The sequence below is a fragment of the Diachasma alloeum genome, unplaced genomic scaffold, assembly GCF_001412515.2.
Source record: "Diachasma alloeum isolate Michigan unplaced genomic scaffold, Dall2.0 Dall_scaffold_00194, whole genome shotgun sequence".
Lineage (NCBI taxonomy): Eukaryota > Metazoa > Arthropoda > Insecta > Hymenoptera > Braconidae > Diachasma > Diachasma alloeum.
The window spans coordinates 1,886,127-1,912,835 of NW_021680359.1; the positions used below are offsets into that span (position 1 = coordinate 1,886,127).

The 26,709-nt window shown below is 34.7% G+C and overlaps 2 protein-coding genes across 4 annotated transcripts in view; both read left to right on the top strand.

Annotated features, from left to right (window-relative positions):
• The first annotated feature begins 45 nt into the window (after window positions 1-45).
• LOC107048511 (helicase SEN1) lies at window positions 46-15,400 on the top strand. The gene is made up of 4 exons (XM_015271694.1): window positions 46-274; window positions 8,399-9,447; window positions 9,850-10,066; window positions 13,912-15,400. Exons 1-4 carry the CDS (start codon window positions 249-251, stop codon window positions 15,128-15,130), a joined length of 2,511 nt encoding a protein of 836 aa, XP_015127180.1. The 5' UTR covers window positions 46-248; the 3' UTR covers window positions 15,131-15,400.
• Window positions 15,401-16,201: 801 nt separating this feature from the next.
• Window positions 16,202-26,709, top strand: part of LOC107048512 — a 31,948-nt gene continuing 21,440 nt past the window's right edge. For 2 of the 3 annotated variants that reach the window (XM_015271696.2, XM_015271697.2), the window contains exons 1-4: window positions 16,202-16,345; window positions 18,619-18,788; window positions 18,881-19,037; window positions 20,862-21,053. In XM_015271696.2, coding sequence (XP_015127182.1) covers window positions 16,327-16,345; window positions 18,619-18,788; window positions 18,881-19,037; window positions 20,862-21,053 — 538 coding nt within the window. In that variant the 5' untranslated portion in view covers window positions 16,202-16,326. Of the gene's footprint in view, window positions 16,346-16,426; window positions 16,764-18,618; window positions 18,789-18,880; window positions 19,038-20,861; window positions 21,054-26,709 lie in introns of those variants that run through there. The other variant, XM_029126806.1, reaches the window with a different exon arrangement.

A 26,709-nucleotide genomic window follows, 5' to 3' on the forward strand; every position in this document is an offset into this window, starting at 1 on the left:
TAAGTTTATTATTATTCTATATATAGTGACTGTCTGCCTCTCGGAACATTTTCACGGCACGGCAAAGTTAGAAAAAGGAAGGAAGCCAGTGAGTCATCAACTCAGAGCAGTAATGTCGAGATAGCATAATCAGTGGTTCCCGCATTTTTTTCGTAAAAATAGTTATCAAAACGCGATTATTCTACACAATACTCTGTAAAACGGTGATATTCAGCCAACGTGTGGTCAGTCATTAGACAACGGTCAAAATGGGCTCCAGCGAGTCAAAAAACAGGTAAGGGTTATACCAGATTATAAGCTGTCAGAACAAAGGACTCCATTTTATAATTCATTTTCATTTGTCTCTTCTTTTTTCGTTTTAATAACGTCCTTCGACATCTCAAGACGCATTTATTGCCATCCACTGACAAGAAAAATTATTTTTGCCAAATATCCATTTATACTTGAGAGAAGTATTTATTTTTTTAATACCGTATTTCTCCAGCCGAATCATTTCCAGATAATTCTCATTAGGTTTCAATTATGATAATTATATTGCTCTAGAAGATGATCCTGTTAGTTATGACCTTGAATGAACTCCCTCAATGATTATAAACATTAAAAAATTAATCGAAATTCTTCTCTGTAGAAAATAAGAAATTTAGGAAAAATGAATAATCATTGGAGGAGTTCATCCAAGGTCATGTGTAATATAGTCATCGTCTAGAGCAATATGATTGCCATAATTGAAACCTAATCAGGCTCGCCTGGGAATGACTTGATTGGAGAGATACGATTTTGTAATTAAATAATGTTTTTAATGTAAATAATTTTTTTTCTCAGTGTTCTCTTTTAGCTTTTAACCAATTTGTTCTTGTTGAAATCGACTGTTATACAATAAATGCTAAAAAATTCAGGAATGTTCTAAAATATTGTCGAACGGTCATACAAGGATTTTATAAGTCCTGGAATAAATCGAGAAGGTTTGAGCAATTCGCCGAGAGCCTCAGAATCTTTTGGGATACGTTAGAAAGAATGATCAAAGCTTAGAAAATTGGAGGGCTTTGGAGATGATTCCCCAACTTTCTAAAAGATTCAGTACAGATCTAGATTTTTCCAAAGTTTGTAGAGCTGTCCATATTTTTTAAGACGAACGATTACATATTTTGAAGGATTTTCCAGATGATTCTCCTACTTCCCAGAAGTTTCTAGACCTATCTAGAGCGTTCTGCAATTTCCTTGCACATTCCATGACTTCCCGGAGATACTGACGTCTCAAATTTATACAAAACATGGATGCTTTGAACATATTTCCAAAAGCACCAGGGATAGCCACCAATCTTCCGATTCTTCAATATTAAAAGAATTTCCTACTTACATTGATGAAGGTTTAAATATACTAGATCTGTGCGCGCGCTTTCGCGCATAGATGTTTTATAAATATTGATAATGACTTAGAGAGAATTAAGAGAATGAAGAGTGAAGCATCAATGAATAATTTTTAATCTTCGATTAATTATTTTTTTTTTACTTTTTAAAATAATCTGATTAAAATCTGTAATTGTTGAAAAATCAGGGGAGGGTTATGAATTGATTTCCTAGAGAACTGAAAAAATTTCTTGCATTCTTCGGAAAATTTCACAGTTTTCCAGATAACCGTAAATCACAGATTTTTCTCGAATTATTTGGGAAACCGAAGAATTTTCGTGAATTTTGTAGAGTTTAGAATTTATGTATGAAAATCTGAAAAGCAAGAATTGATAATTTTGGCGTGTGATAAATATGAAAAAATTAAAATTTGGGAAGTGAAGAATAATTTGTGAGTTAAAAAAATTTAGAAATACTATGTTTTTTTTTCTCATGATCAACAATTAGGCAATTTAGATATGTTTTGATATAAAGATCAAATTCACACATGAAAAAATGAAAAATATGACGCAGAAAAAATTGGCAGTTGAAGAATTTGAAAATACCGTGAGTGTCCCAGTCACGGAACAGGTCCCCTTCGCTGAACGCAGAGCGTTCCGGCGATGAAATTTCATATTTTTCAAATTCCCTAGTCATCAGAGTCCATTATTTTTTTTGTCACCGGATAGTGAAGTGTTTCCTCAATAAATAGTGCTCTTTTCCCATATTTTACGAGTCTTTTTCACTTTTTAATAATCAATTGATGTATCAGCACTCATGGTGTATTCCCTAATGGGAGATTCCATTGTAAATGAGTGGTAAAATTCCTCGACACTACGTAAGGATTATACACGAAAATGCAAGTAAACAATTGATTTTTAATTATTTCCAGTAATTAAAGGACCCTTCTGGATTAATCTGTGTCAAAAAAATAGAAATATTAATTATTCATGGAGGAAATATCAAATCTCAGGGTTGGGTCAACCAAACTCGAGGTTGGCCCAGTTGCGGACGGGTATTTTCCGATTAGTTAACCTCAATACTCTCTCTTGTCAGCCCCTCCACTACTGTGAAAAAGGATTCTCCCACCAATATTTTTCCCTTTATTTATTAGAAAAAATTTAGTAATGGATATTATTACTTCTTATCCAATCCTAGGTCTAAAAATGAACAACCAAAAACACCGAACTATACAAATGAGGATTTGGAGAAAGCTAAGACGTCTCGTTTCTTTATTTTAATTCTATTTTGTTGTTTGTGATAGTTTATCACTGTTAACATGATAATAAAAGTCTAGTAAAGAAATCCTGATAATGAATTTCAATCAATTAGTTTCCTGAAAATGACTCCGTTCAAGAATTAGGTCCGTGGCGTTCAGCAACCTGACAGGGGTGATTTCGAGCGTCCCAGAATTGGGTCACGGGAGCTTCAATGAGTTTTCATCAATATTTATCGTGATCATTGCAATTTGTAACAAATTTAGCCATTTTTATGTCAGGGAAGGATGGGGGATAACTTTTTTACGTTTAAATTGAAGTATTATTGCCATTTATAGAATTTTCGATATATGAGAGATTCTTCGTCGAGTGAGCATATATTGCCTATATATTTCTACATCATCAAAAATTCTGAAAAAGTTGAGAGCGTTTCCTGATGAGAAAATGTTATTTGTAAACTCCCTCAAATTTTTTGATTGTGTATTTGCGAAGACAAATAAAGGAGTTTATACGGAATTCGAAACAGGTTCCAACCCCTTCAACTCAATATATTAATTTTAGAGAACGAAATTTCATACCCAAATGTTTTGTTCTTTTATATTCTGTTTGAATTTTCAAATTTTTTTGTCGCCTTACTTGAATATATCTTGACACATTTCATTGAAAAAATACACGTCTTTCCACAATGTGAACAGTTTTAGGATTCTCAAAAAATGTGAGAATAATCGATATAGGGAATGAAATTAATTTATAATTGTTCTGAAGGGAGACTCCAATTTGCTGGTGGGAAAAAAATCAAAAGTAGTGCAATTTTTTGCTTATGTTTTTCTGCCTGAAAAGTGCTACGCACTCGAAATTCACTCTACGCACGCTCTTGGGCTTTGCGCACTTGTATACAAAACCATCCACTTTTCCACCACTACCGTTTCGAATAGTGAACTCATAAAAAAATAGAATATGTCACACGTGTGTATGAAAAAAATAAACTTTACGCACTATTAACACAATATATTATTTTTCGTTAGCTGATTCAAGTATCCACCCTGAAAAAAAAATTATAAACTAATTCCATTCAATATATCGATCATTCTAATATTTTTTTTTCATGAAATGCAACAGTACGAACGTTCGAATTGGAGGAAAAACACATTTTCATTTGTTTTCTTAATTAAATGCGTGCAAATGCATTCAAATAAGGTGGAGAAAAATTAAAGAAATGAAAAAAAAAGTTGAATAAATTTTGCTTTAACCTTTTTCTCCAACTCTAATTTATTAAGTTGAGTGAGTGCGAACCTATCTCGGATTTACTATGGGCGCCTCTATTCTTCTTTGAATATACGCACTCAAGGAACACACCAGGAAACACTTCTATTTGTAATTCACCAGATGTAAATTGGACATGTAATTTTATTTTACGTCCTCAATAATATAGATTTTCTTCCGACTTTTAATCCCGGGATCAATCATTCTCCATTTTCTTATGTAAAAAATAATATTTTTATTCAACATGAGAAAAAAATCGGGATAATTGTCCATTCTCCCGCACATTTTCATTTTTTTCTGAAAACCATTCAATACTTTATAGAACAGTTCAGGAGTATTTATTAGTTACTTATCATCATAGCATTGAGAAAGGATCCTGGATCCCTATTAGTTACTTATCATCATAGCATTGAGAAAGGATCAAAAAATCTACAGGAATGAGTACACTTAAGTCCCGTTGCTCTTCCATAGGAAGCTCTTCCTTTTCAGATTCAAATAGTTTTCGACAACTGACAATCGAGGTACTGACCCCATGCAGGTATACCTGGGTCCTTTTATAGCCGCGCGCTTGGTCAGTGGGAAGAAAAGAAAGGCAATAATAGTTATTTTCATCACAAGGTCCACAAAGTATTTTCTGACGAATGTGGCTTTGTAGGCCGAGCCGAAGGCGAGGCCTATAATCACATTCGTCAGAAAATACTTTTGGACCGTGTGATGAATGCAATTTTTCGTCAGAAGGCCCGTAAACCGCGATCAAACCGAGCGAAGCGAGGTTAGAATTGCGGTTTACCGGGTCTTCTCACGAAAACCTTTTTATTATATTAATGAGTTGAGTTTCAAGGCCTGGGGAATTCCCGATGGACATATTCAAGAATTCCCTAACTTTCCGAAGAAAATGGGACACTTTTCTCTATTCCGGTATTTCCCAAATAGCTAAAAAACCAAAGAATCATATGAGTTTCCATTTCTAGAACACACAAATAAGATTAACAGATATTCAGATATTTTCTATAGAAATTTCTGGACTCATATTTTCCAAATTTTTTTGTTAAGAAAATAAGAAGAAAAATGAAATGGAAAAAGCTTAGAAAATTCATGTCAAGGAATTCTTATAAAAAATGTTCAATAAAAAAAGTTTTAGATAAAGATAAAATACTACTGATTTTCTTTATGAAATGCGTTCTCTTGGACATTTTCTATGAAAAAAACGCGTTGTAAACCTGCGGAATTATTCCATAGGAATAGCTATAAACTATAGTGATTATTATAGAGTTTTCAATACGAGTTGAATAGAAATACAATCTAATATTCTATTCAATTCGTTAGATTTTTCTATCAAATTTTTTCGTCCGTGATGGGTCAAATCGGACAGAGATTATGTTAGAAAAAGGAAGAACAAATTCTTTTCGTACGTATTCTTTTTTTTTTCTAAAAATTATTCCATTTTTTTCCAAGTTGAAAATACAGCCACGTGAATCTAAGTTCAGTATTTAAGTGGTATCCAATATTTCCATATAAAATGACGAACCCATACAGATGTAGCCCGTGCAGATAATTCAACTAGATAATATGANAATCACATTCGTCAGAAAATACTTTTGGACCGTGTGATGAATGCAATTTTTCGTCAGAAGGCCCGTAAACCGCGATCAAACCGAGCGAAGCGAGGTTAGAATTGCGGTTTACCGGGTCTTCTCACGAAAACCTTTTTATTATATTAATGAGTTGAGTTTCAAGGCCTGGGGAATTCCCGATGGACATATTCAAGAATTCCCTAACTTTCCGAAGAAAATGGGACACTTTTCTCTATTCCGGTATTTCCCAAATAGCTAAAAAACCAAAGAATCATATGAGTTTCCATTTCTAGAACACACAAATAAGATTAACAGATATTCAGATATTTTCTATAGAAATTTCTGGACTCATATTTTCCAAATTTTTTTGTTAAGGAAATAAGAAGAAAAATGAAATGGAAAAAGCTTAGAAAATTCATGTCAAGGAATTCTTATAAAAAATGTTCAATAAAAAAAGTTTTAGATAAAGATAAAATACTACTGATTTTCTTTATGAAATGCGTTCTCTTGGACATTTTCTATGAAAAAAACGCGTTGTAAACCTGCGGAATTATTCCATAGGAATAGCTATAAACTATAGTGATTATTATAGAGTTTTCAATAGGAGTTGAATAGAAATACAATCTAATATTCTATTCAATTCGTTAGATTTTTCTATCAAATTTTTTCGTCCGTGATGGGTCAAATCGGACAGAGATTATGTTAGAAAAAGGAAGAACAAATTCTTTTCGTACGTATTCTTTTTTTTTTCTAAAAATTATTCCATTTTTTTCCAAGTTGAAAATACAGCCACGTGAATCTAAGTTCAGTATTTAAGTGGTATCCAATATTTCCATATAAAATGACGAACCCATACAGATGTAGCCCGTGCAGATAATTCAACTAGATAATATGACTCAGTTCAGATAACTTAGCAGTGGTCATTTTTGACCCGTACATTAATCCGTACAAGACATTTTTACCCCGTAGTTCAGGCTGAACCGATAGGCGACCCGTAGATTAGCCGTATGACCCGTACATTATCCGTACATCACCCGTATTTGGCGCGAATAGTCACGCCGTATATTTTACATTATGAAGATGGTAAAATAATTGAGATGACGTTTGAAAGATAATCCACCTGGGCCTTGAGTAAATAATACTAAATTTCTTAAGGGATTTCCGATTATCCAAATAATCATAATTCAAATAATCTTCCTAACTAAATTACTGATTACTAAATAATTCGGAATTTGCACATTTAAATTGATGATTACTTCAATAATTAAAATTGAAGAGTGATATTAACCTAATTGGCTACTTGATAATTTAACGGTAATTATAATTTATGGATATGGCTATCCCTGGGAAGCACAAAGGTTGAAGAAACTGATGAAGAGACTCTTCTATCAGGGAATTTTGCATTCTAAAAAAAACATTTTTCAAACATTTTGTACTGTATCCATACATAGTTTTGTAACTCATATTCTTCGACTTCAATTTTTATGCGTTGATTATTATATTATTTAGATAATTAGTTGATATGGAAAAAAAGATGAGGAGACATTTCTCGTAGACAGTTGTCACGGTCATAAACAGNTATTCCGGTATTTCCCAAATAGCTAAAAAACCAAAGAATCATATGAGTTTCCATTTCTAGAACACACAAATAAGATTAACAGATATTCAGATATTTTCTATAGAAATTTCTGGACTCATATTTTCCAAATTTTTTTGTTAAGAAAATAAGAAGAAAAATGAAATGGAAAAAGCTTAGAAAATTCATGTCAAGGAATTCTTATAAAAAATGTTCAATAAAAAAAGTTTTAGATAAAGATAAAATACTACTGATTTTCTTTATGAAATGCATTCTCTTGGACATTTTCTATGAAAAAAACGTGTTGTAAACCTGCGGAATTATTCCATAGGAATAGCTATAAACTATAGTGATTATTATAGAGTTTTGAATACGAGTTGAATAGAAATACAATCTAATATTCTATTCAATTCGTTAGATTTTTCTATCAAATTTTTTCGTCCGTGATGGGTCAAATCGGACAGAGATTATGTTAGAAAAAGGAAGAACAAATTCTTTTCGTACGTATTCTTTTTTTTTTCTAAAAATTATTCCATTTTTTTCCAAGTTGAAAATACAGCCACGTGAATCTAAGTTCAGTATTTAAGTGGTATCCAATATTTCCATATAAAATGACGAACCCATACAGATGTAGCCCGTGCAGATAATTCAACTAGATAATATGACTCAGTTCAGATAACTTAGCAGTGGTCATTTTTGACCCGTACATTAATCCGTACAAGACATTTTTACCCCGTAGTTCAGGCTGAACCGATAGGCGACCCGTAGATTAGCCGTATGACCCGTACATTATCCGTACATCACCCGTATTTGGCGCGAATAGTCACGCCGTATATTTTACATTATGAAGATGGTAAAATAATTGAGATGACGTTTGAAAGATAATCCACCTGGGCCTTGAGTAAATAATACTAAATTTCTTAAGGGATTTCCGATTATCCAAATAATCATAATTCAAATAATCTTCCTAACTAAATTACTGATTACTAAATAATTCGGAATTTGCACATTTAAATTGATGATTACTTCAATAATTAAAATTGAAGAGTGATATTAACCTAATTGGCTACTTGATAATTTAACGGTAATTATAATTTATGGATATGGCTATCCCTGGGAAGCACAAAGGTTGAAGAAACTGATGAAGAGACTCTTCTATCAGGGAATTTTGCATTCTAAAAAAAACATTTTTCAAACATTTTGTACTGTATCCATACATAGTTTTGTAACTCATATTCTTCGACTTCAATTTTTATGCGTTGATTATTATATTATTTAGATAATTAGTTGATATGGAAAAAAAGATGAGGAGACATTTCTCGTAGACAGTTGTCACGGTCATAAACAGGTTTTCTAAGGATATTTTTAAAAATCCGTTTCAGTACTACAAATGTCCATCAAGGGAGATCAAATGATTACTCAGACTCATATCACCCTAATTGGGACGACGATATTGCACAGGAGGACTCTCACCTGAGACTCGATGAATTTTTATTTCACATTTTCCAATGGAAACCAGAGTGGCTTACTGACAAACAGTACAACGCAAAACCACCCCCAATCGTCGACCCCAAATCAGTAATATCAACTTCATTATCGTATGAAAAATTCGAGGATTATTGTAAAGCGATGCTTCCACTTTTGTTGCTTGAATTTTGGCATGTGTTAAAGAAGGACGGGGAGAACAGAGAGAATGAGACTGAGGAAAAAGGGATTGGGAAGGGAAAGGGAAATGGAAAGGAGGAGAAGGCAAGGACTGTAATTGCTAGTTTTGATAGTGAGAGATCGAGGTCGTTAGCGAATGGAGATGATCAAATTTCAGTACTGAAGTTGGTTAAAGTTATGACGAGGGTGGAAGATTATCCAATACGAGGAGACCTTGTGAAGTTTCAAAACGGTCGAGAAGAATTTTTTGGGTACATTGAAGAATGTGTAAGGACCAGATTTCCTCGGACCTCAGAGATTGAGGTGAAATACTCGATTAAGACTAAGAAGTTACGCTTTTATGGATCAGCGTCGAGTGAATTGCAGTTGACGACTGTCCATCCACTGGGTCCTTATTTGAGGTTTGTGAGGGCTATGGAGGATCTCTCGAAGTCACCGCTTTTCCAGTCGGTGATACAACCAAAGGTTGAGGATTATGAGTTGCTAGAGGCTAATTTTTCTAGTGTCTTTCCGCTAATTACTGGGCATACGCTAAATTCTAAACAACTGGAAGTTGTTGCGAGGATCGTGAAAACCGTCGCCCAGCAGAGTCCAAAAATATGTTTGATTCAGGGACCTCCAGGAACGGGAAAGTCGAAGGTTATTCTTAATATCATTTGTGAAGTTCTGAAGAAAACGAATACCAAAATTTTGCTGTGTGCTCCATCGAATAGGGCTATTGATGAAGTCGTGGGAAATCTCATTGCTGTGCAAAAAGATCGAGAGGGTAAGAGACATTTCGTATAAATGACAATCTAGAGTTAAAAATAAAAAGTTCGACAATTGAGTTACTATCTGGGGAAAAAATATGGAGAAGGAAAGATCACTTTTTACGGAGATAATGTTGCCATCGATAAGTAGAATAATAATTCAAATCGAAGAGAATATTCTTGTTAATTCTCGATTATTTTCCAGAATTAGAAATTCGAAAGAACAATGATGAGATAACTTATCTGTACAAAAACGTTACTATTCTATCCTGACAATAAAATTACTCCATGAAATGTTAGAAGTTGATTACAATTTTGTTATTCTCTTCTCTATCAAATCTCAAAGCAAAAAAAAGTTCCACCTAAAGTTCTCTTGATAATTTCTGCCGGAATGATTAAATATAGCAATTATCTTTCAGGAATGATGGATCCTTTCACAATCGTCAGAATCGGTCGTGAAGAGAAAATGGGTGCTGAGGTAAAAGAAGTGGCATTATCATTCCACAGTCAAATGTTAAAACTGGGTTTGGGCCCCCAAAACAAGCGAAACGTTGAAGCCAGAATATTGGAAGATGCTGACGTAATTGCCACGACTTTGTCATCATGTTATACATTTCAGATGGAAAATCTCTTTGGGTAATGGACCAAGCAATTCATTCATAATCTTAAAATTTTCAGTTTTAAGGCCCGGCTCCATTATCTACAGGACGTTATCTAGAATGCTTTTTTTCTTCGATTTTCATCTCGAAATTTCTACTCGATAGCCCGTCACTCAGAGATCCGCTGAAAATTTTTAATTTGCATTGAAAAAAAGAAAAAATTTTGAACATTTTGAAAGAGCGTTTTTAATTCATATTGAGGAATGAGTTCAATAGAGGAGATATGAATAATGTATAATTACTGTGGCAAATAGCGGCCTGTCAGTCGCCACCATGGGGGGGGGGGAGGAAAGACGAAATAATAAATCCTTTAGCACAGCGCAACCAGACGATTGTACAAAAAAAAGGTCTTTGAAACATTTTGTAGTATTTTTAACAATTTATTCATCACACTTTTGGGATGATCTACTAACCACTTACACCGATCTCCTCAATTAAGAATTGTAATGTCCATTAACTGTCATTTGAGGGGGGGGGGGGGGAAAAAAAAGGAAAAAAGAGCGATTTTTCCGTTTTCAATTCCCGAAAGCTGATCGCCAGTGCAATTATCAATGGAGGAAATCGGCATAAGTGATTAGTAATTCATCATAAAAGTACGATCAAAAAATTCTTAAAAATATTAAAATTTTTTTCAAAAAGCCTTTTTTCGTACAATCGTCTTGTTGTGGTGTGCCATACCATTTATCATTTTGCCTTTCCTCCCCCATGATAGTGGCGACTGACAGGCCACCATTTGCCACGGTAATTAGAGTAAGCTACCCAGTAGATGGACACTGCCCTGTAGATGGACGAGCTACTTTTGGATAGGAAATTACGCAAAAAAACACTGAAATGTGAATTGTTGCTTTGTATTTTCACCAACTGTCGTAATTCTTAACCCCTGAGTGACGATTTTTTTTCGATCAATTTTTTTTTTCATTTGCTAAAAAACAAACGTCCATCTACTGGGCGGTTTTCTTGGGCGTCCATCTACTGGGCAGTTTACCCTATACATTATTCATATCTCCTTTATTGAAATCATTTTTTTACATTCTTTTCAATCTAAATTTAGAATTTTCGGGTGTTTCTGAGTGACGGGGCATCGAATTAAAATTTCGAGATAAAAATGGAACAAACAATCATTCAGATATCGTTCCGCAGATAATGGAGGCGGGCCTCAAATTGATGACAATCATGCCTGATACGAGGAAACGATTCACATCGATATTTTCATAATCATCAGTTTCGGAAGAAAAATTTTCGTTGCAAAACTTGCTTAGCTACAAAAAGTGGCTGTATGACATTTATGTCCGGAGATAACCACAACATAAATGACATTTTCTTGCAAAAAAAGCAAATAATTTTTACAACTTTTCCATTCTTTCTTTATGAATATATTCTTGAATGTATAGACTAGCATTTAATGATGTTCAAGCGAGGTAAAAAAATTCAGCCAATTTTTTGACATTTTTTAAGTACATTCTTTGATCTATTTCGATGCTCTGTGTGGAGTTTCAGATTGCTGAGGTTAATGGTTCGAATGGAATAAATTATTTTAAAAAACGGAATTTAACCCGCGTTCTTATGGAGAATGTGGAAAAATGCATAGACTGAATGTAAAAATGCAGCCAATGTCACGAAACGTCGTCCACATGTGACACATTAATGAATACATCTTCTGCAAACCAAAAAACATTAGTTGGATTAGTTTTTTTAGCCAAAATTGACAAAAAACAACTAAAAATGCGAATTTCTGTGCGCGCAACTGTGAGTTGCGACAACGTAACACTTTCCGATCGGTTGGGGGTAAACGCGGTAAATGTAAAAATGAACAAAGGATCGTTGTGAACTTCATGAGATCCGAACACGCTTCGCCTTGAGAAAACCCATTGTTTCTGCAGTAATCTCTGTTTGAGGTTAACCCCTCACGTACGGGCTCGGTATGTCATACCGACCCATGCAAAAACGTACGGCTCTTTTCAAAATTGAATATTTCCGAAACTATGGCAGATAATACAATTGGACTAATACCATTGGGAAGGTGAATACTGTAGCTTCAATTATATATTTTATTTATAATTTTTCATTCATCAGAAAATATGGGATGTGAAGAGTATTGAGCGAGTGGTAGCCTTGGTATCAGAAAGACCCCGTACGTGAGGGGTTAAACCGAATACAGAGACAATACTTTGGCACTGTCACTCATGCGGGAATCATTCGTGAGTCCTGACTTCACAGAAAGATCCTGGGATTCATTAACTATTATTTTGCTCGTCGATAGTAAATTATAAAGACGTGGGTGATGAATGTTTTGGATGAATGTATATCGATGAAAAAAATTTACATGTGTTTATGCGCGTGACTACGTACAGCGAGAAACCCTCCATAGAGTGTGGCAGGCCAATCAATTTTGAGGAGAAATAACTGGCGTCCGGCCCACGCTGCCACTTTTTTTACACAAATTAATTATTTTCAATTTATTATTAAAATTGCATATAAAAATTAAATTCCCCTCTGCCTCATCTCCTACATTCCATCATCGCTTGAACGTCGTTAAGATATTTATGGTGTGGTCAGGGGGGATCGTAAAAATGTCAAAAAATTGATGATATTTTTTTTATACATTCTTTGATTTTTTCAAACCCCTATGCAAAATCCCAGATAGCCTAGGAGAATCGGTGAAACACAGGAATTTTTCGAAGAAGTGCATTTTAACCCGGGCTCTTTTGGGAATTTGGAAAAGAAATATCAAAAATAGAAAAAAAGAAGTCATTTTCCTAAAATTTCGCACTTGGGTGGTGTTTTCATGGAGGAACATAAAAAAAAATAATCTAAGTGGCCTAGGAGAGTTATTTAGAAGGGATAATTAAAAAACTCATGAAAAATAGGAATTCTGCGTGCGCAACTTGGAATAGCGACATCGTCGAGGTTAAGAATCGTGGAGGGGAAGGCGCGACAAATATGAATGGATTGTGAGGATGGTGAGGATACATTTCGCTATGGGAAGGAACATAACAGCTGAGTGAATCAGTGCTGCCAACTTGTACCTCAAACAGCACGACGTTGTCACTTTTTCTATCGATATTAATTATTTTCCAATTATCCAAAAGGCAAGCTACAAACATAAAAAAAAGGCTTAAAATGTGTGGGGAAAAAATAGAAAAGTTATTCAAAAAATATTTCGAACACAAAAATAGTCGAAATAGATTGAAAATTTGTCATTGAAATTTAATTTTTTTTTGTTCAGGGATTGGTTTTCTGCGAGAGAACAGTAGATTCACCTCCGTCTCACCTCTTTCATGCCCGCCCCGTCATAAATACTTTCCTATAATTTTTGGAACAAAGAAAAGATGGCAAATTTCAGCCATCTTAAAATCGGACGTTCATTTTTTAAATATTTTTTCCGTGCTGATCTCCACTTTTCCACGTCCGGGGATTGGTATTGGCCCTTTCCCAAACTCGTAACACTGAAAATCGTCGCCATAAAATGTTCTGCATAATTTCACTACGGAAAAATATCGTTTACGACTAGTGGCATGGGTTTTTTTATTCGCGTGGTTGGCCAGACCTCGTCTTCGGCTCGGACGCCAACTCCACGCGAGTAAAAAACTCCATGGCACTCGCTCTGAAATATACTATTGTGATTTTTTCTACCAAAATTATATGCGTCCAAGGTACTCTAAGGTACTCTACTTTTGAAAAGCTTTGTCAGAGAGGATTTTCGCACCTCTCAACGCACGACTCACCTCCATAAAATGTTCTGCATAATTTCCCTCCTCATCTGCAGTTTTTCCTTACTTCACGACGAAGTTAATGTCTCAGAAATGGCAATTAATTTTTCAGCAAAGATGGTCTGAATATTCCGGTGTGCATCGTCGACGAGGCAGCCCAAGCGACTGAACTAGGCACCTTGATCCCTTTGATGCTGGGCGTGAGCACTCTAATCCTAGTAGGAGACCCAAAACAATTACCCCCAACAGTATTATCCGAGGAGGCGAAAGTCCGTGGGTTCGACGAGTCCCTCTTCTATCGCGCCAAGAAGAACTTTGAGATCCAAAAGGGCAATCCTATTCTAATGCTCGACACTCAGTACAGAATGGTGGAAGAGATTGTTAAGTGGCCGAACAATTTCTTCTACCAAGGAGCTTTAAGAACAGGATCCACCGTCCCGCCGTTGCCTTTCACGAACTACAAACTCATTCATCACTTCTCCCATCAGGATCAGAACGACTCAAACCTGGGAGAAGCAAGATTAGTAGTGAATTTAACTTTTGGAATGGTGGTGGAACTAGTCAAGGATGCTGTGAACCAAAATATCAGTATTGGAATCATAACTCCGTATCGAAAGCAGAGAAAAGTCATTCTCGATCTATTGAAGGCTCGTTATGAAGAGCATGCACCTAAGAAAAAAAAGATTAAAATAGCTAAGGCAGGAGATGTAGATAACAATGCTAATGAGACCTCAATTAAAGTACCAAATCATTTAAATATAACTGATGATAGCAGATATGACGACTGGGAGGACTTCCTGAAAACACAAGAAAAGAAAGAAATAAATGATTTACAAATCTCCAAAGAGAATAGAGAGGAAGCAGCAGAAAAAGATGATAAAGAGAATGAAGGGGAGAATGCTGGAGAAAATGGAAAGACGAAGGAAAATTATAAAGAGAATGAGAAGGGAGAACAAGTGATGAAGGAAGTTCCAGAAAAGCCCAGTCCCTTGTACTTAAAACTGAAATCAATTCAAGTCAACACAGTGGACAGCTTTCAAGGCCAGGAACGTGATATTATTATCATGTCCTGCGTTAGGAGCAGAGGCATTGGTTTCGTTAATGATCCTAATCGACTGTGTGTTAGTCTAACGAGGGCCAAACACACATTGGTACTTTGTGGTAATTTTAAAACCTTCAAACGAAATCAGATGTGGAACGCTCTACTGGCAGATGCCGAGGCTCGTTCGGCTTATGTTAGGTTGGATTCTGACTCCAGTGTTGATAATATTATGAAACATGTGATAGTTGAGGAGAAAAAAGAGCACAGCACAGATTATTTTTTATACTAAAGTTTGTCGTAATGTTTTTAATTTATTTATTTTTCTTGAGCACGAGAGACTCGAGTTTCACAATTTAATCATGTTGAGATGAATACTATATATGATGTTATGCGTGAAAATCATCAATCTTCATCATTATTATTATTATTTATGGCGAAGAAAAGTTGGTGATGCGAAGGATGGGAATCATTGGTTTGAAGATTTGTATTGTGAAATGTCACAAATAAACTTTGACTTTTGTATCATGGAAGACTATTAAAGTACAAGTTTATTCATGAATTGTGGAGGTTTGTGGTTTAGTGGTAAAAATCCAGGGCTATTGAAGTTGGTGATGTTTTATCGTTGAGTGTCTGGAAGAGTCTGAATGTTTCGAAGGGGTCTCCCATGATGGAGAACAGACCCTCTACATTAAACAGATGGTAGAAAATGCATGACCTTCACAAAAAACAATATATGGGCCAAGATTTTGAAAAATATCTATAGAGACGAAACATGTTGAGACAATTGTTTCAACATGTAGTAAATAAGAGAGTTTTATTTCATTAAAAGGGTGGATTTATTTTAATGACAGCGAGAGAGAGACAAATTCATTAATCATAGACAAAAGATTAACTCTTCATCATCAATACATCATTCAATTGTCACTTGATTCACACTTCAGGAGGAGGGAAGGGATTATTCATTCATTCCAAGCATTTCATAACAATATCAATAATTTATTCTAAGATGGCTAGCGTATCGGTATAGTGCAACAAAGTAAATATCTATTTTCAATGATGCATATAGCATCGGTCAGTGATGTTAGTAAAAAATGTTAATAGACGTTTCTACAAGTCGAAAAAAATTCCCGTCGAAAATAATAACTTTTGCTGAATTTTTCTCAACCTCTTCCTCTTGGAGATTTTTTTCAAAATCATCGACAAATTCATTATTTATGGACTCATCTCCTCTTCTCACCAGTCAACTATGGAAATAATTGTACAATAATAACCACAAGAAGAGGGAGTCAAGGTAAAGGTAGGCGTGATCATCAGTGGGCATGACGGTGGTGAGATGCCTCCGTCTTGCGTGGTCTCTCGCACTGAACACTCAACGACGTGAAAGTACCCGGTCTCAGTGGTTCTCAGTTCAACGTAAACAAGTCTAGTTTTCATTCAAGTTTTTGGCTGGCCACATAAATACCAGATTCTCTGCGTCATTCTAATATGAATGTACAAATCCAAGGTATTGAAATTAATTTTCATTATTGATTGATTAAGATTAGGGCGCTGATGTAACTAATTTAGTCATTGGAGAAAAAAATCGAAAGTGCTGGGCACTTCTTTGAAGCGCAAACGGATACAAGTAAGGAGGAGGGATCTGGTGGGGCTCGTCTCCTGTTTCCCAAGTAATCCAAGTCTTAGTTGTCACCGTGACGTCCAACGAGGCTCAGTTCATCAGTATTTATTGCTTATCTAAAAACATTAATATTAATTAAATAATTCATCAATTCGAGTCGTAAATAAATGTAGTAGTGAAGAGGAGCAAGAGGAGTCAGTGAATTTGAAGTAATAGTTTTTGAAGGATATTTCAGATCTCAAGGAGAGCAGTCAAATTTTTTGGAAATAACTTTAAGACAGCGCTGATTTTCTTATACTAAAAGGTTACTATCCTAATTTGTTTATGCTCTTCAGATTCGATGACATTTGTCAAAAAGTTACTTGAATGTGGGGGTGATTTTTATTGTATTACATTACATTCCATTAAGTACTAATTTATTAATTTTACCAAAACTATTTGAAATATTTTCTCCGCAATTCATTGAGTTTCTACACATTACCTCCATCAATTCCGTAGCGAAGCGGTAAAACGGGTTAAGTTAAAAAATGTGAATTTTTTAGGAGAGTCAAAAAACTCATAGTCACTGCCCTTTGGTGAGTTTAATCAAACTCAGGCACGGATTTCGTTCAATATCGAGAGAAATTTTAGCACGATAAGTTGCAACTTCTGCAGACCATTTTTTAACAATTTTTATCAACTTAGCTCTTTCCATTTTCCCCTCCAACCGAGTTATGTCGACTTAAACCGCCACTCAATAAAAAAAAAATCGATTGAGAAATTAGCAGGTGGATGGATTTAATTAATTTTCCTTTATTCTAAAGTCATAGTAAAATTCTATAGTCGGTAAAGTGGGAAAGCTAGAAATCCAGTTCTTTAATTCAAACTACTGCAATTTAAGAAGAATTTTAAGAATACCTATTGAACCCATACAAAACCAGCTAAGTCGACTTGGCTCATTTTTAAATCATTTTTTTCGGGTTATGTCGACTTAGCTTCTCTGAAATGGATTTTTCTCAAAAGTGCGACTTAACCGGTCTTATTTCGTTTCGAAAAAGGTATTAAATATATTCCAAAGCTAAAATCGTTTATGCGGCAGATGCATCATACCCTCAAGTGTCGATTTCAGTGAAAAACTCATTTTTGAAAAAAAATCGACTTAACCCGGTTTACCGCTTCGCTACTAAATTAATTTTGTGAAAAGCTAGTAAAGTGAGATCACTCATAATCAGAGATTGCACAAAGATATATTTGGCAAGGGATATGTAAGTAACTTTTGAGCGTACCTTGTTTTACCACTTGATGACTAAATTAGTACCTCTCCACTAATTCTCTCCGAAAAACATGAATGTTGCAACGCTCACTCCGGGAACCTGAATACTCCTCGCGTTTCTCCCACATATTCTAATGAGCAACTGTGATAAATGTCATCTATCGTTTTTCTCATTCGCTAAAAAGTTGATCTTTTAACTTTATTCCTGTCGTTCTCGCATTAGTCATCTATCGTTTTTCTCATTCGTTAAAAAGTTGATCTTTTAACTTTATTCCTGTCGTTCTCGCATTAGTGCCATTGAGTTTACTGAACCGCTCACGCGTTGCGTTTAGTACCTATTGCATTTACTTTCACATAATTGGCATTCACCCTCCCAAGTCCAAGCACCGAATAGATGGATGGAGTTCGTGTGCTAATGCTACACATGGAATTGCGTAATAGGAATGAACAGGTCAAACGCATTTTATTGCTAGTCTCACCGGTTTATACAATGCGAATGTGACAATGTGACCTACCTATTTAAACACAGAGTTAGATAGGGAAATGAGTTGTTATTCCTCCAATTACACAGCCTTTTGCGTATTCATACTATTTTGCATTTAAAATTCGAGTAATGAAGTAGTAAAAACCCAATTATTCTCGAAAAGAAGAAGTTCTCAAACAGGAATTGATCGAGAGATCTTGTTCGTGATCTATGAAAAAGATTGTTTGAGAGGTTTTTTAAGATCAGAGACATATTTTTTTTTGTTTTGCGAAAAAAAAATCTGAAATTTGCTACTAAATTCACTAGCTTTTCGTATATTTGCAAAATAACTACCCTCAAATTTCAAGACCCATCTTTATGTTTGTCAAGTCACTGCACATTTTTTTTCTCCTCACATATGTATCATCTATTTGATTCATTCAGATGCAATTAAATTGAAGTGGCACCGGATATTTCAAAGAATGCCGGAGGAGATGCGCGCGCATCCCGGCGCCGGTTTGAATGGCTTTTCTCAGGTGCAACAGGACGATGAGGCGCCGGCGGGTCAGTGCAATGGTAGGACTCGGCCCGTCAGCTTCTACGATAATTACAAGGTGATGTGACGCTTGGTTTACCTTGATTCAGTTGTATATATGTACGTTAATGAGAGACAGAAAAAAGTTTATGAGGGAATTGTGTGACGTAGGACGTGTCAGCAATGCCGCCGTGCGTAACATCCGCCGCGAGTGTAGGTAACTTGAATCAGGTGCGAGAGAACGGGGCCACTACCACGATAACACTGGTTGCAAGTGCAACGAGTGTTGGTAATGTGTCGAAGATTCAGGGGAATAATCGAGCAACAGGTGAGTGACAATCATAGAAACCTGAATTGGAATGGTAGAGCGTTTAAGGACGTATTGCCGTTTTTAACCGATTTTCGTCATTTATTTAGAGTTCTGGAAAACCATTGATCGGATTGTTACGTTTTATCGGTATTGAATGACTCACGGAGTTTCATCACTGGAATTTCCGAAATAGCTTTGAAAAAGCAAAGAAAAATGGTTGCATGGTGATGGAATCTCATGAGTCATTAAATGATTATATTTTTTGTTTTTCTGGAATTGTTCCAATGAAGAATTTATTGATTAACTCGGATCTCGTGGACTTTTTTTCTGAACATAAAATCTCATAAGCTCTCAACATATATCGACACCGATTGAAATTCAATTTATGATAGTTTCAGAGATAATGATACTTTTTCAAAATACGATACCTCACTTGAAAAATCATCAGTGAACGGCACTTAATCGCCATAGCTTGGAAAATTTATGTCAATGACTTCATGACTTTATTAGAATGTGATGAGAATCACACCATACTTATTGTTTGTGAGGTTCTTATTAAGAATCGGGGTTTCAATGATTACTGAAAAAAAACATCTGATGCCAAATCAATTAAGATGATTCAAAAAATTCCAATGCCTTTCTAATTAGGTTGAAAGATGGTGAGGCCATTCTTTATCGGGTTACAAAATGAGATAATAAGTTTCAGTTCCCAAATGCGAGCATTGTTTTCGTCAAAATAATTAAGTATGGCCTGAAAAGTTGCAATATATTATTTTTAGTGTATGTCTGTAGGCATGTGTGTGTTGTCAATTTTTTTGAGAATCCCTCTTTTAAGGAAAATTTTTATTATTAAAGGGGACCGTGTAATAGAATAAAAGTTCATTCGACAATTAATTGCTAATTCATCAACAACAATACCTAGACTCACATTTAAACAAATGTCATTAACCACTTGTTTTCGAAGGTTTATCTCATTATTCAGTGGTCGTAAATTATTTAAAAAATCCTCTATTAAAAAATAGGTGACACATTTTTGGTCAGCAATTTATTTCGCTAAGCATATGCTAGGCTTATGAATATTTCAAGGTTATCTTAGCTTATGAATAAATAAATAAATAAACATGTCTGAAAATAAAAAAAAAATATATATATATATATATATATATATATATATATATATATATATATATATTTTAAATCATTTTAAAACTGATCAATATATATTCATTTTTTTAAGTTTATTATACATATATGTGCGATGGCTAAGCTATGCAGGAAAGATGCACGGGAAAAATATAGTTGAAAAATTCTAATATTTAAATTTCAAAAAAAATTTGTACCTTTGTATATAACAAAAATACTTATGGAATTATTATGAACAATAAATTTACATGCACATTGAAAAAAATAGAAGAATAACGTTCCAAAACACAAAAACAAACCAAAAAGGAAAATGGCATCGATTTCACTCTTAAATCCAACTAATTTCTTAAACCTTACAACGTGAATTTTTCATCGTGTAAATTTTTGAGGATCATTTTTCAAATTTTTTCTCAAATCGAATGATAATAAAAACGGACATTGTCCTTTTTTAATAAAAAATACATAAATGAATACCTACTGATCAAAAATAATATGTATAAATCACTAGCCAATCATGCGCCCTTTCCTACATGAAAAAAAAACCTAGGCTATTTTGTATTGAAAACGTCTTATCTTATTATCCTCATATGATTATTACGAAATTCACAAAAATTCTCGAACGGATCAGAGTAAAATCACATAATTATGCATTGAAGCATTTGGGAAATTGAAAAATATTTATAAGTGCGGTTTCAACAGGTCACATTGCTTGGATGGAACCTGACAATACAAGAGACAATAAGGATCTCGACAAAGCGCCGACGATGACCAATTGTTTGTCGACGACCGTTCCCGTCAACTTGGCCGCGTCACAAATTGCCGGCAGACATACACCGACAAGAAGTTCGCTAAGGCACAGTCGCATGATCGTTATGCATCGGAATGGAAATGGTGAGAGCTCTTTTATTTACGAACGAAATCTGGCGCTTCTTAACCCTAGTTGGTCACCATAGGAGGGAAACGCCGCAGAAGGTCGATTTTTTTTTCTTAAACCATTGACTGGCTGAGCGGAAAAATCCTAAAAAAATGGAATGCGTCAATTCAAGTATCTAGAAAATCATAATATTTTTTAAAATTATTTATATCCACAAGTCCTGAAGAAAAAAAAAAATTTCTAACAGACGGACGATTTTTTCCCATGTTAAATGAAATTGCCCGTTGTGCGACGTTGCCGAAGTCTCGCTAAACGCGCCCGGGCAGTATAGAGTGAATTCGGCAACGCTCGGGCCTAAATAATAAGGCGACAATTCCCTGCGGAGGTGACCAAGTCACAGTTCTCATATGGTGACCAACTAGGGTTAATTCAGAAGTCTGATGGGCATTGAGGCCTCTCCATTATTCGAAAGGATAGGGAGGTGGCACAAGGTCATCCTGTCGGTTCTTGTCCATCTGGTTCCGATGAATGATCGATTCACATCGCGAGATAAGTAAATTGCATGTGCAACAGGTGAACCCTGAGGCGCGATACTGGCACATACCTTCAACGTGTAAATCTCATTACATATCAATTGTAATTTTTAACTAAATCACCGTAGGTCTAGGAGAGAATTTTCTATGAATTTTACAACTTATGGTCAGAATTTAAGGAGATTGGTTTTTCTCCTTAAATTTCTAAAACTCAGTGCTAGAAATTCAATTGGCTCATTTAACAGAGAAGCCCATATGGAATTACTATGATAAATGGTACAGTTTTGGATCAGGAATGAGCGCAAACAGTCATTACTCTAACTCAATTATTGACGGAGATATTGAAGATTGATTTTTTTTGTTTCTAAAACTTTTTTTCAATTTTAATTACGCGCTAATCAGAATAACAAAAAAAATTGAATCCATCTATATATTTTGGCATGAAAAACTCGAGAAGAAAATTTCAAACGATCGTTGGGGTCCTTCCCCACCTTTTTTTTTTTTTCATCCGAAAGTTCAGAAAATTTCCTAACAAAAACCTTTTTTTTTGTGCTCTCACAAGCTTACAGGTAAGCAGGGTCAACATGCAGAGAAAAATAAAATTTTGTCCTCCCAAAAAAATGGTTTTTCAAAAATATCTCGAAATCTAAAGGGAATAGAGAATTTTTTGAATAAATATTTTTTGTAGAGCAAAATGACAAAAAACTACCATAAAAATTTTCTCCATCTGCCGTATATTCAAAGATATTCATTTATACTTTGTTATTATTATTATGATATTATTACCATTATTATTAAAAAATTTTTATGGCTGTATGAAAATATTAATTTCGCGCTAATAATAATTAAAAAAAGATATTTATGGAAAAATCATCTCCAGATTCAGTTATCAATTAATTTTTTTACAATATCTCAGGATTGAAGCAAAATATTGATTTCTCGTTAAAGACCTTTCTTGTATAGTTCATACGCTGTACCAAGTATCCTGTTGAGAGTCCCAAAATTTTGATGTGTGGAATTCATGTTTTTTTGTCGCTGATATCGAATCTGTCTGTTACTTTTTCAAAAATTTCGGCGTTTCATTTGTTATTAACAATTTAATTGTTTAAACAATCATATTGAAAAAACGGTCCCAGATAGAGAAAAAAGTTTCGAACAAAAGATGTTTGGTATGTAAAAAAACATATCTTGTAGTATAACTTTTTTCTCTATGACAGATAAAGAGTTATGGGGGTGGGAGTAAAGCTGGTGGCGCGTTAGCACTTGCGCGAGGTGTCGCCGCGCTCCTATTCGTTTACCGGCAAATTCGATGGAGATAGAAAAAAAATAATGCAAACGAAAAATGTTCGCCATCAAATTTCACATTTAGTTTGTTTTTTGAAATTTTCCTCTGCTCGTAGCCGTTAATGAGATATGAACGATCTGGTGTTTTACAATGAGGAAAATTACCTATAACGTTTTTGTTTATCACAGTTACCAAGGAAACTGTTCAAGATACGGAGAAAAAATTCGCATCAAAGTTGTTTTTCCATCAAAAATACATAGATGTGTTTTTGTATCTTTTCGTCATATCTCCATTCTTTACAGAGATATAGTCCGTTAAGAGAGAGCGAATTTTTCGAAAAGCCAAGATTTCCGACAAAATCTACGGGTTCAATTTTTTTTTGTTAATTTTAGTGTCAAATTTTTTGCACAAATTAATTCGCAAAAAAAGTTTTTAGAAAGAAAATTTCAATCTTCAATATTTCCGTCAATAATTGAGTTAGAGGGGCGCCGTTTACGCTCAATTTTTTCTTTTTGAATGATGTTTTGCGATAAAAAAATACAGAAAAACTTTCAAAATTTTGAGGTCATTTTTCGTATATAGAATTGGTGAATTCGCTCATCTATATTGCATATCAGTTGAAGAACGCATTCTTTGTGATTGTCTGTAATTAGTAGATAGATTTCCTCTACCTTCCTGTACCTTTCAATTTTTTCCTAAAAGAAAACGCCGCGTCACTTAGATTATTAACGAATGTGAGGGCAGCTTCGAAAACTACGCGGAGACAACAATCCGTGAAGAATTATCGTGCTAACATAATTAATCGGGCGCAAGACAAAGTCTGATTGTGTTGCGCAGTAATTTTCTTTGTATCTTACGATACTTTACTTAACCTTATATGAGTTTTTCTGATACCTTCTAGACTTTCCAGTGACCAAATAATCTTTTCATGATCGATCCACTCCGCCTGGTTCATCTGCAAACTCAATAATTTTTCTGTACTGTTGATACCGGATGTGTCATAACTCATGACTCATAGGAGCGATGTGTGTACCTTTTGACGTTTCCCCGCGTTTTTGTTCGATTCATTTTAGGTCGGAGTGAGGTTGACGACCCCTCGCGGTAGAACAAAAGGTATCGAAACTCAGAGATAAAAAACACTTGTTTCCTGACGAGTTGGAAATTTATCGTTAGGAATTTCCAATTTTATCGTTTTTTTCATTATGCTGCGGTATTTTGATACGGTGTGCATTAGGATGGCTCATATGTAAAAAAAATTGAATTCCATAATTTTCGTGTTTGATAAAGATAACCAATGACATGGAAAGTACATGTGAATTTTTTCAAAATTTTTGAATCATTTTTCAAGGTTGTGCCGTGTAGTTTTATTTCTTATGGACTTTTACCCGCATCGTAGAGATCGAATGTGTCAATATTTTTTTAAAAACTCAATTATTACATCCCTCGGTGTTTCCCCACCGTGAACCGTTCAGAGGGAGGTTTAAGAACAGAATTAATTTTTGTCTCAACAGAAAACTTATTACTTAACAAAATGAAAATCCTCATTTCTACTCAATTCAGTGATTTTTAGACGCCTCTAGCACGCTGGGTATCTGGCCGTTTTTCATCCCGATTCGGTTGATAGATTATGGAACTATCTGACAATAATTCAAAGAAAAAAATTTTCTTCCCCACCAATTGAATTCTGAAAAAAATGCGAAAGATAATTCCTAAATTTCCAGTAAAGACAGGTGTCCGGCTCATGCGGTGCTTTTACAACGGTCGTAAACACAGAAATTGAGCCTACGCAAAAAATTTGACCTGCCGAACTAACCTGCGCTGGGAAGGGACTGAACTCGCATCGTAGAGCTGCTTTAAAATTTAGCTAAAATTTTGTATATAGTTTTCATGTTTTCGGATGATGCATTCATGAAAAAACGATAAGAAAGGAGGAAAACCTTGTATGATGACTGTAGTGCGTCAGTAATACGCTTCAGGCGGCAGAAGGAGGCAAGGAAAATCCACGATAATGTCAGGGAGAGGGGATTCCATTCATTAGGCCAGAAAAATTGTTCTTCAATATTTCATGTATCAAGTTTTTAATAACTTCTTTTTCTTTGGTTTTTTGTATTTTTTATTCTTTGATTATTTTTGATATATTGAGAATTTTATATTTCCCATATATTTGAAAGAAGTGTCAACTACATTTGTAACAAAAAAGGCATTAGGCAAACCTAACTTAACCCGAAGGAATCCTGGGTGCGTTTATTCAACTCAAAAGGTTAATTATGCTTATTTCCTTCAACTCTATTTTATATCATTATTTTTCGAAACATTTTAATTAATTTCATACATAATCAAAGACTAAAGAATACAAAAAAAAACAATTACCTAGGTAACACACCTGAACCCTCACTCGGAGCCATACTTACTGCCTGACACGGGCGTATCATTGAGGATATTTAACTTCTACCCAAGTTTTATGACCTCTACCGCCAGTAGGTCAAAAATGTCAGTCAAACTTTGAACACACGGCGCAACCATCAAAATGCAGTTTAAAAATATGAAAAAATTCACAGGGGTATTTTATCAACTGAAGACTCATTTTTTGAGACGAAATCGGAAATATTCAGGAATACCCGTAAAATGGGCCACCCTAGTGTGCATGGAAATACATGAATAATACATCGAACAATTGTCTCAGCTTAAGGATAATCGGGCGAGCCCGGAGGGTTAGAAAAGAAGCAGCCATTTTTCTCTTTTATTTTTTACGTATTCTTTAAATGATGGAAAAGGCGTGTGTAAAGTTTCAGACTGCTGGGGAACATGGTCAATTTATTATGAATTTTTGAAAAAGTGGGCATTTAACCCGTGATCTTATGGAAATCACAAAAAAAACTGCAAAACCCAAGGGAAAAAAGCAGCCAAAGTCATGAAACTTTAGACACATTTAGAACATGTGATCAATGATTTTTTGAGTGAAAAAGATTGTCGCCTAGGAGCATTGTTTATTAATAATAGCGAAAAAAGTACTGAAAAATGAAATTTCTGCGCACGCAGCCCAAACGAAACACCAACGTCTCAAGTAACGATCGGGTGGGGGTAGCGCGGTCAATTTAAACTTGAGAGAGAGCGATGAAGCGTTGTGATTGGAGCTCCCTCGAACCAGTGGTACCAGCTCCTGGTGAAAAAAAAAACACTACCGACGATGTTGCCACTTTTTCGCATGAATTAATATTTTTTCATTTATTAAAAAAAAAACAATCTGAAAACCATTCAATGCGTGGAACAGATACAAATAAATTTGATTGGCCTCAAAAATAATTTTTAACCGGAGATACTCCCTAATATTGCCTGAATTTTGAATCCGAATGGGAATAATTTTTTTGTCCAGCGATTGGTTTTTTGCAGGAAAACAATAGAAATCCCTCCGCCTCACCTCCTACATTTCCTCCTCACCCGATTATCCTTAATTCCGCAAGTGTTGTTTCAGTTTCCTTCAGAAGAAAGAAAAACCGCTCATATAAATAAATATTTTTCAGATATCTCCAAAACTAGTGAGTTGAAGGAAAATGTTTAGGGCATGGACCGGCATCAATCATTAGTTTTTGTAATATTGTTATTGAAATTTGAAAATTATAAAATAGTTGATAATTTAAATTTTCAATTGAACGAATTTAACAATTGAAAATATGGAATTGTAAATTGACTTTTGAGAAAATATTTCTAATTTTCATAAAAGGGATTTTCGACTATCCAAATAATCGTCAATCCTCCGAGCTCAATTATTGATTGATAAAATAATTCAGAATTTGGATATGTAATTGATGATTAATTTACTAATTAAAAATTGATGGGTACTAATAACAATTAACT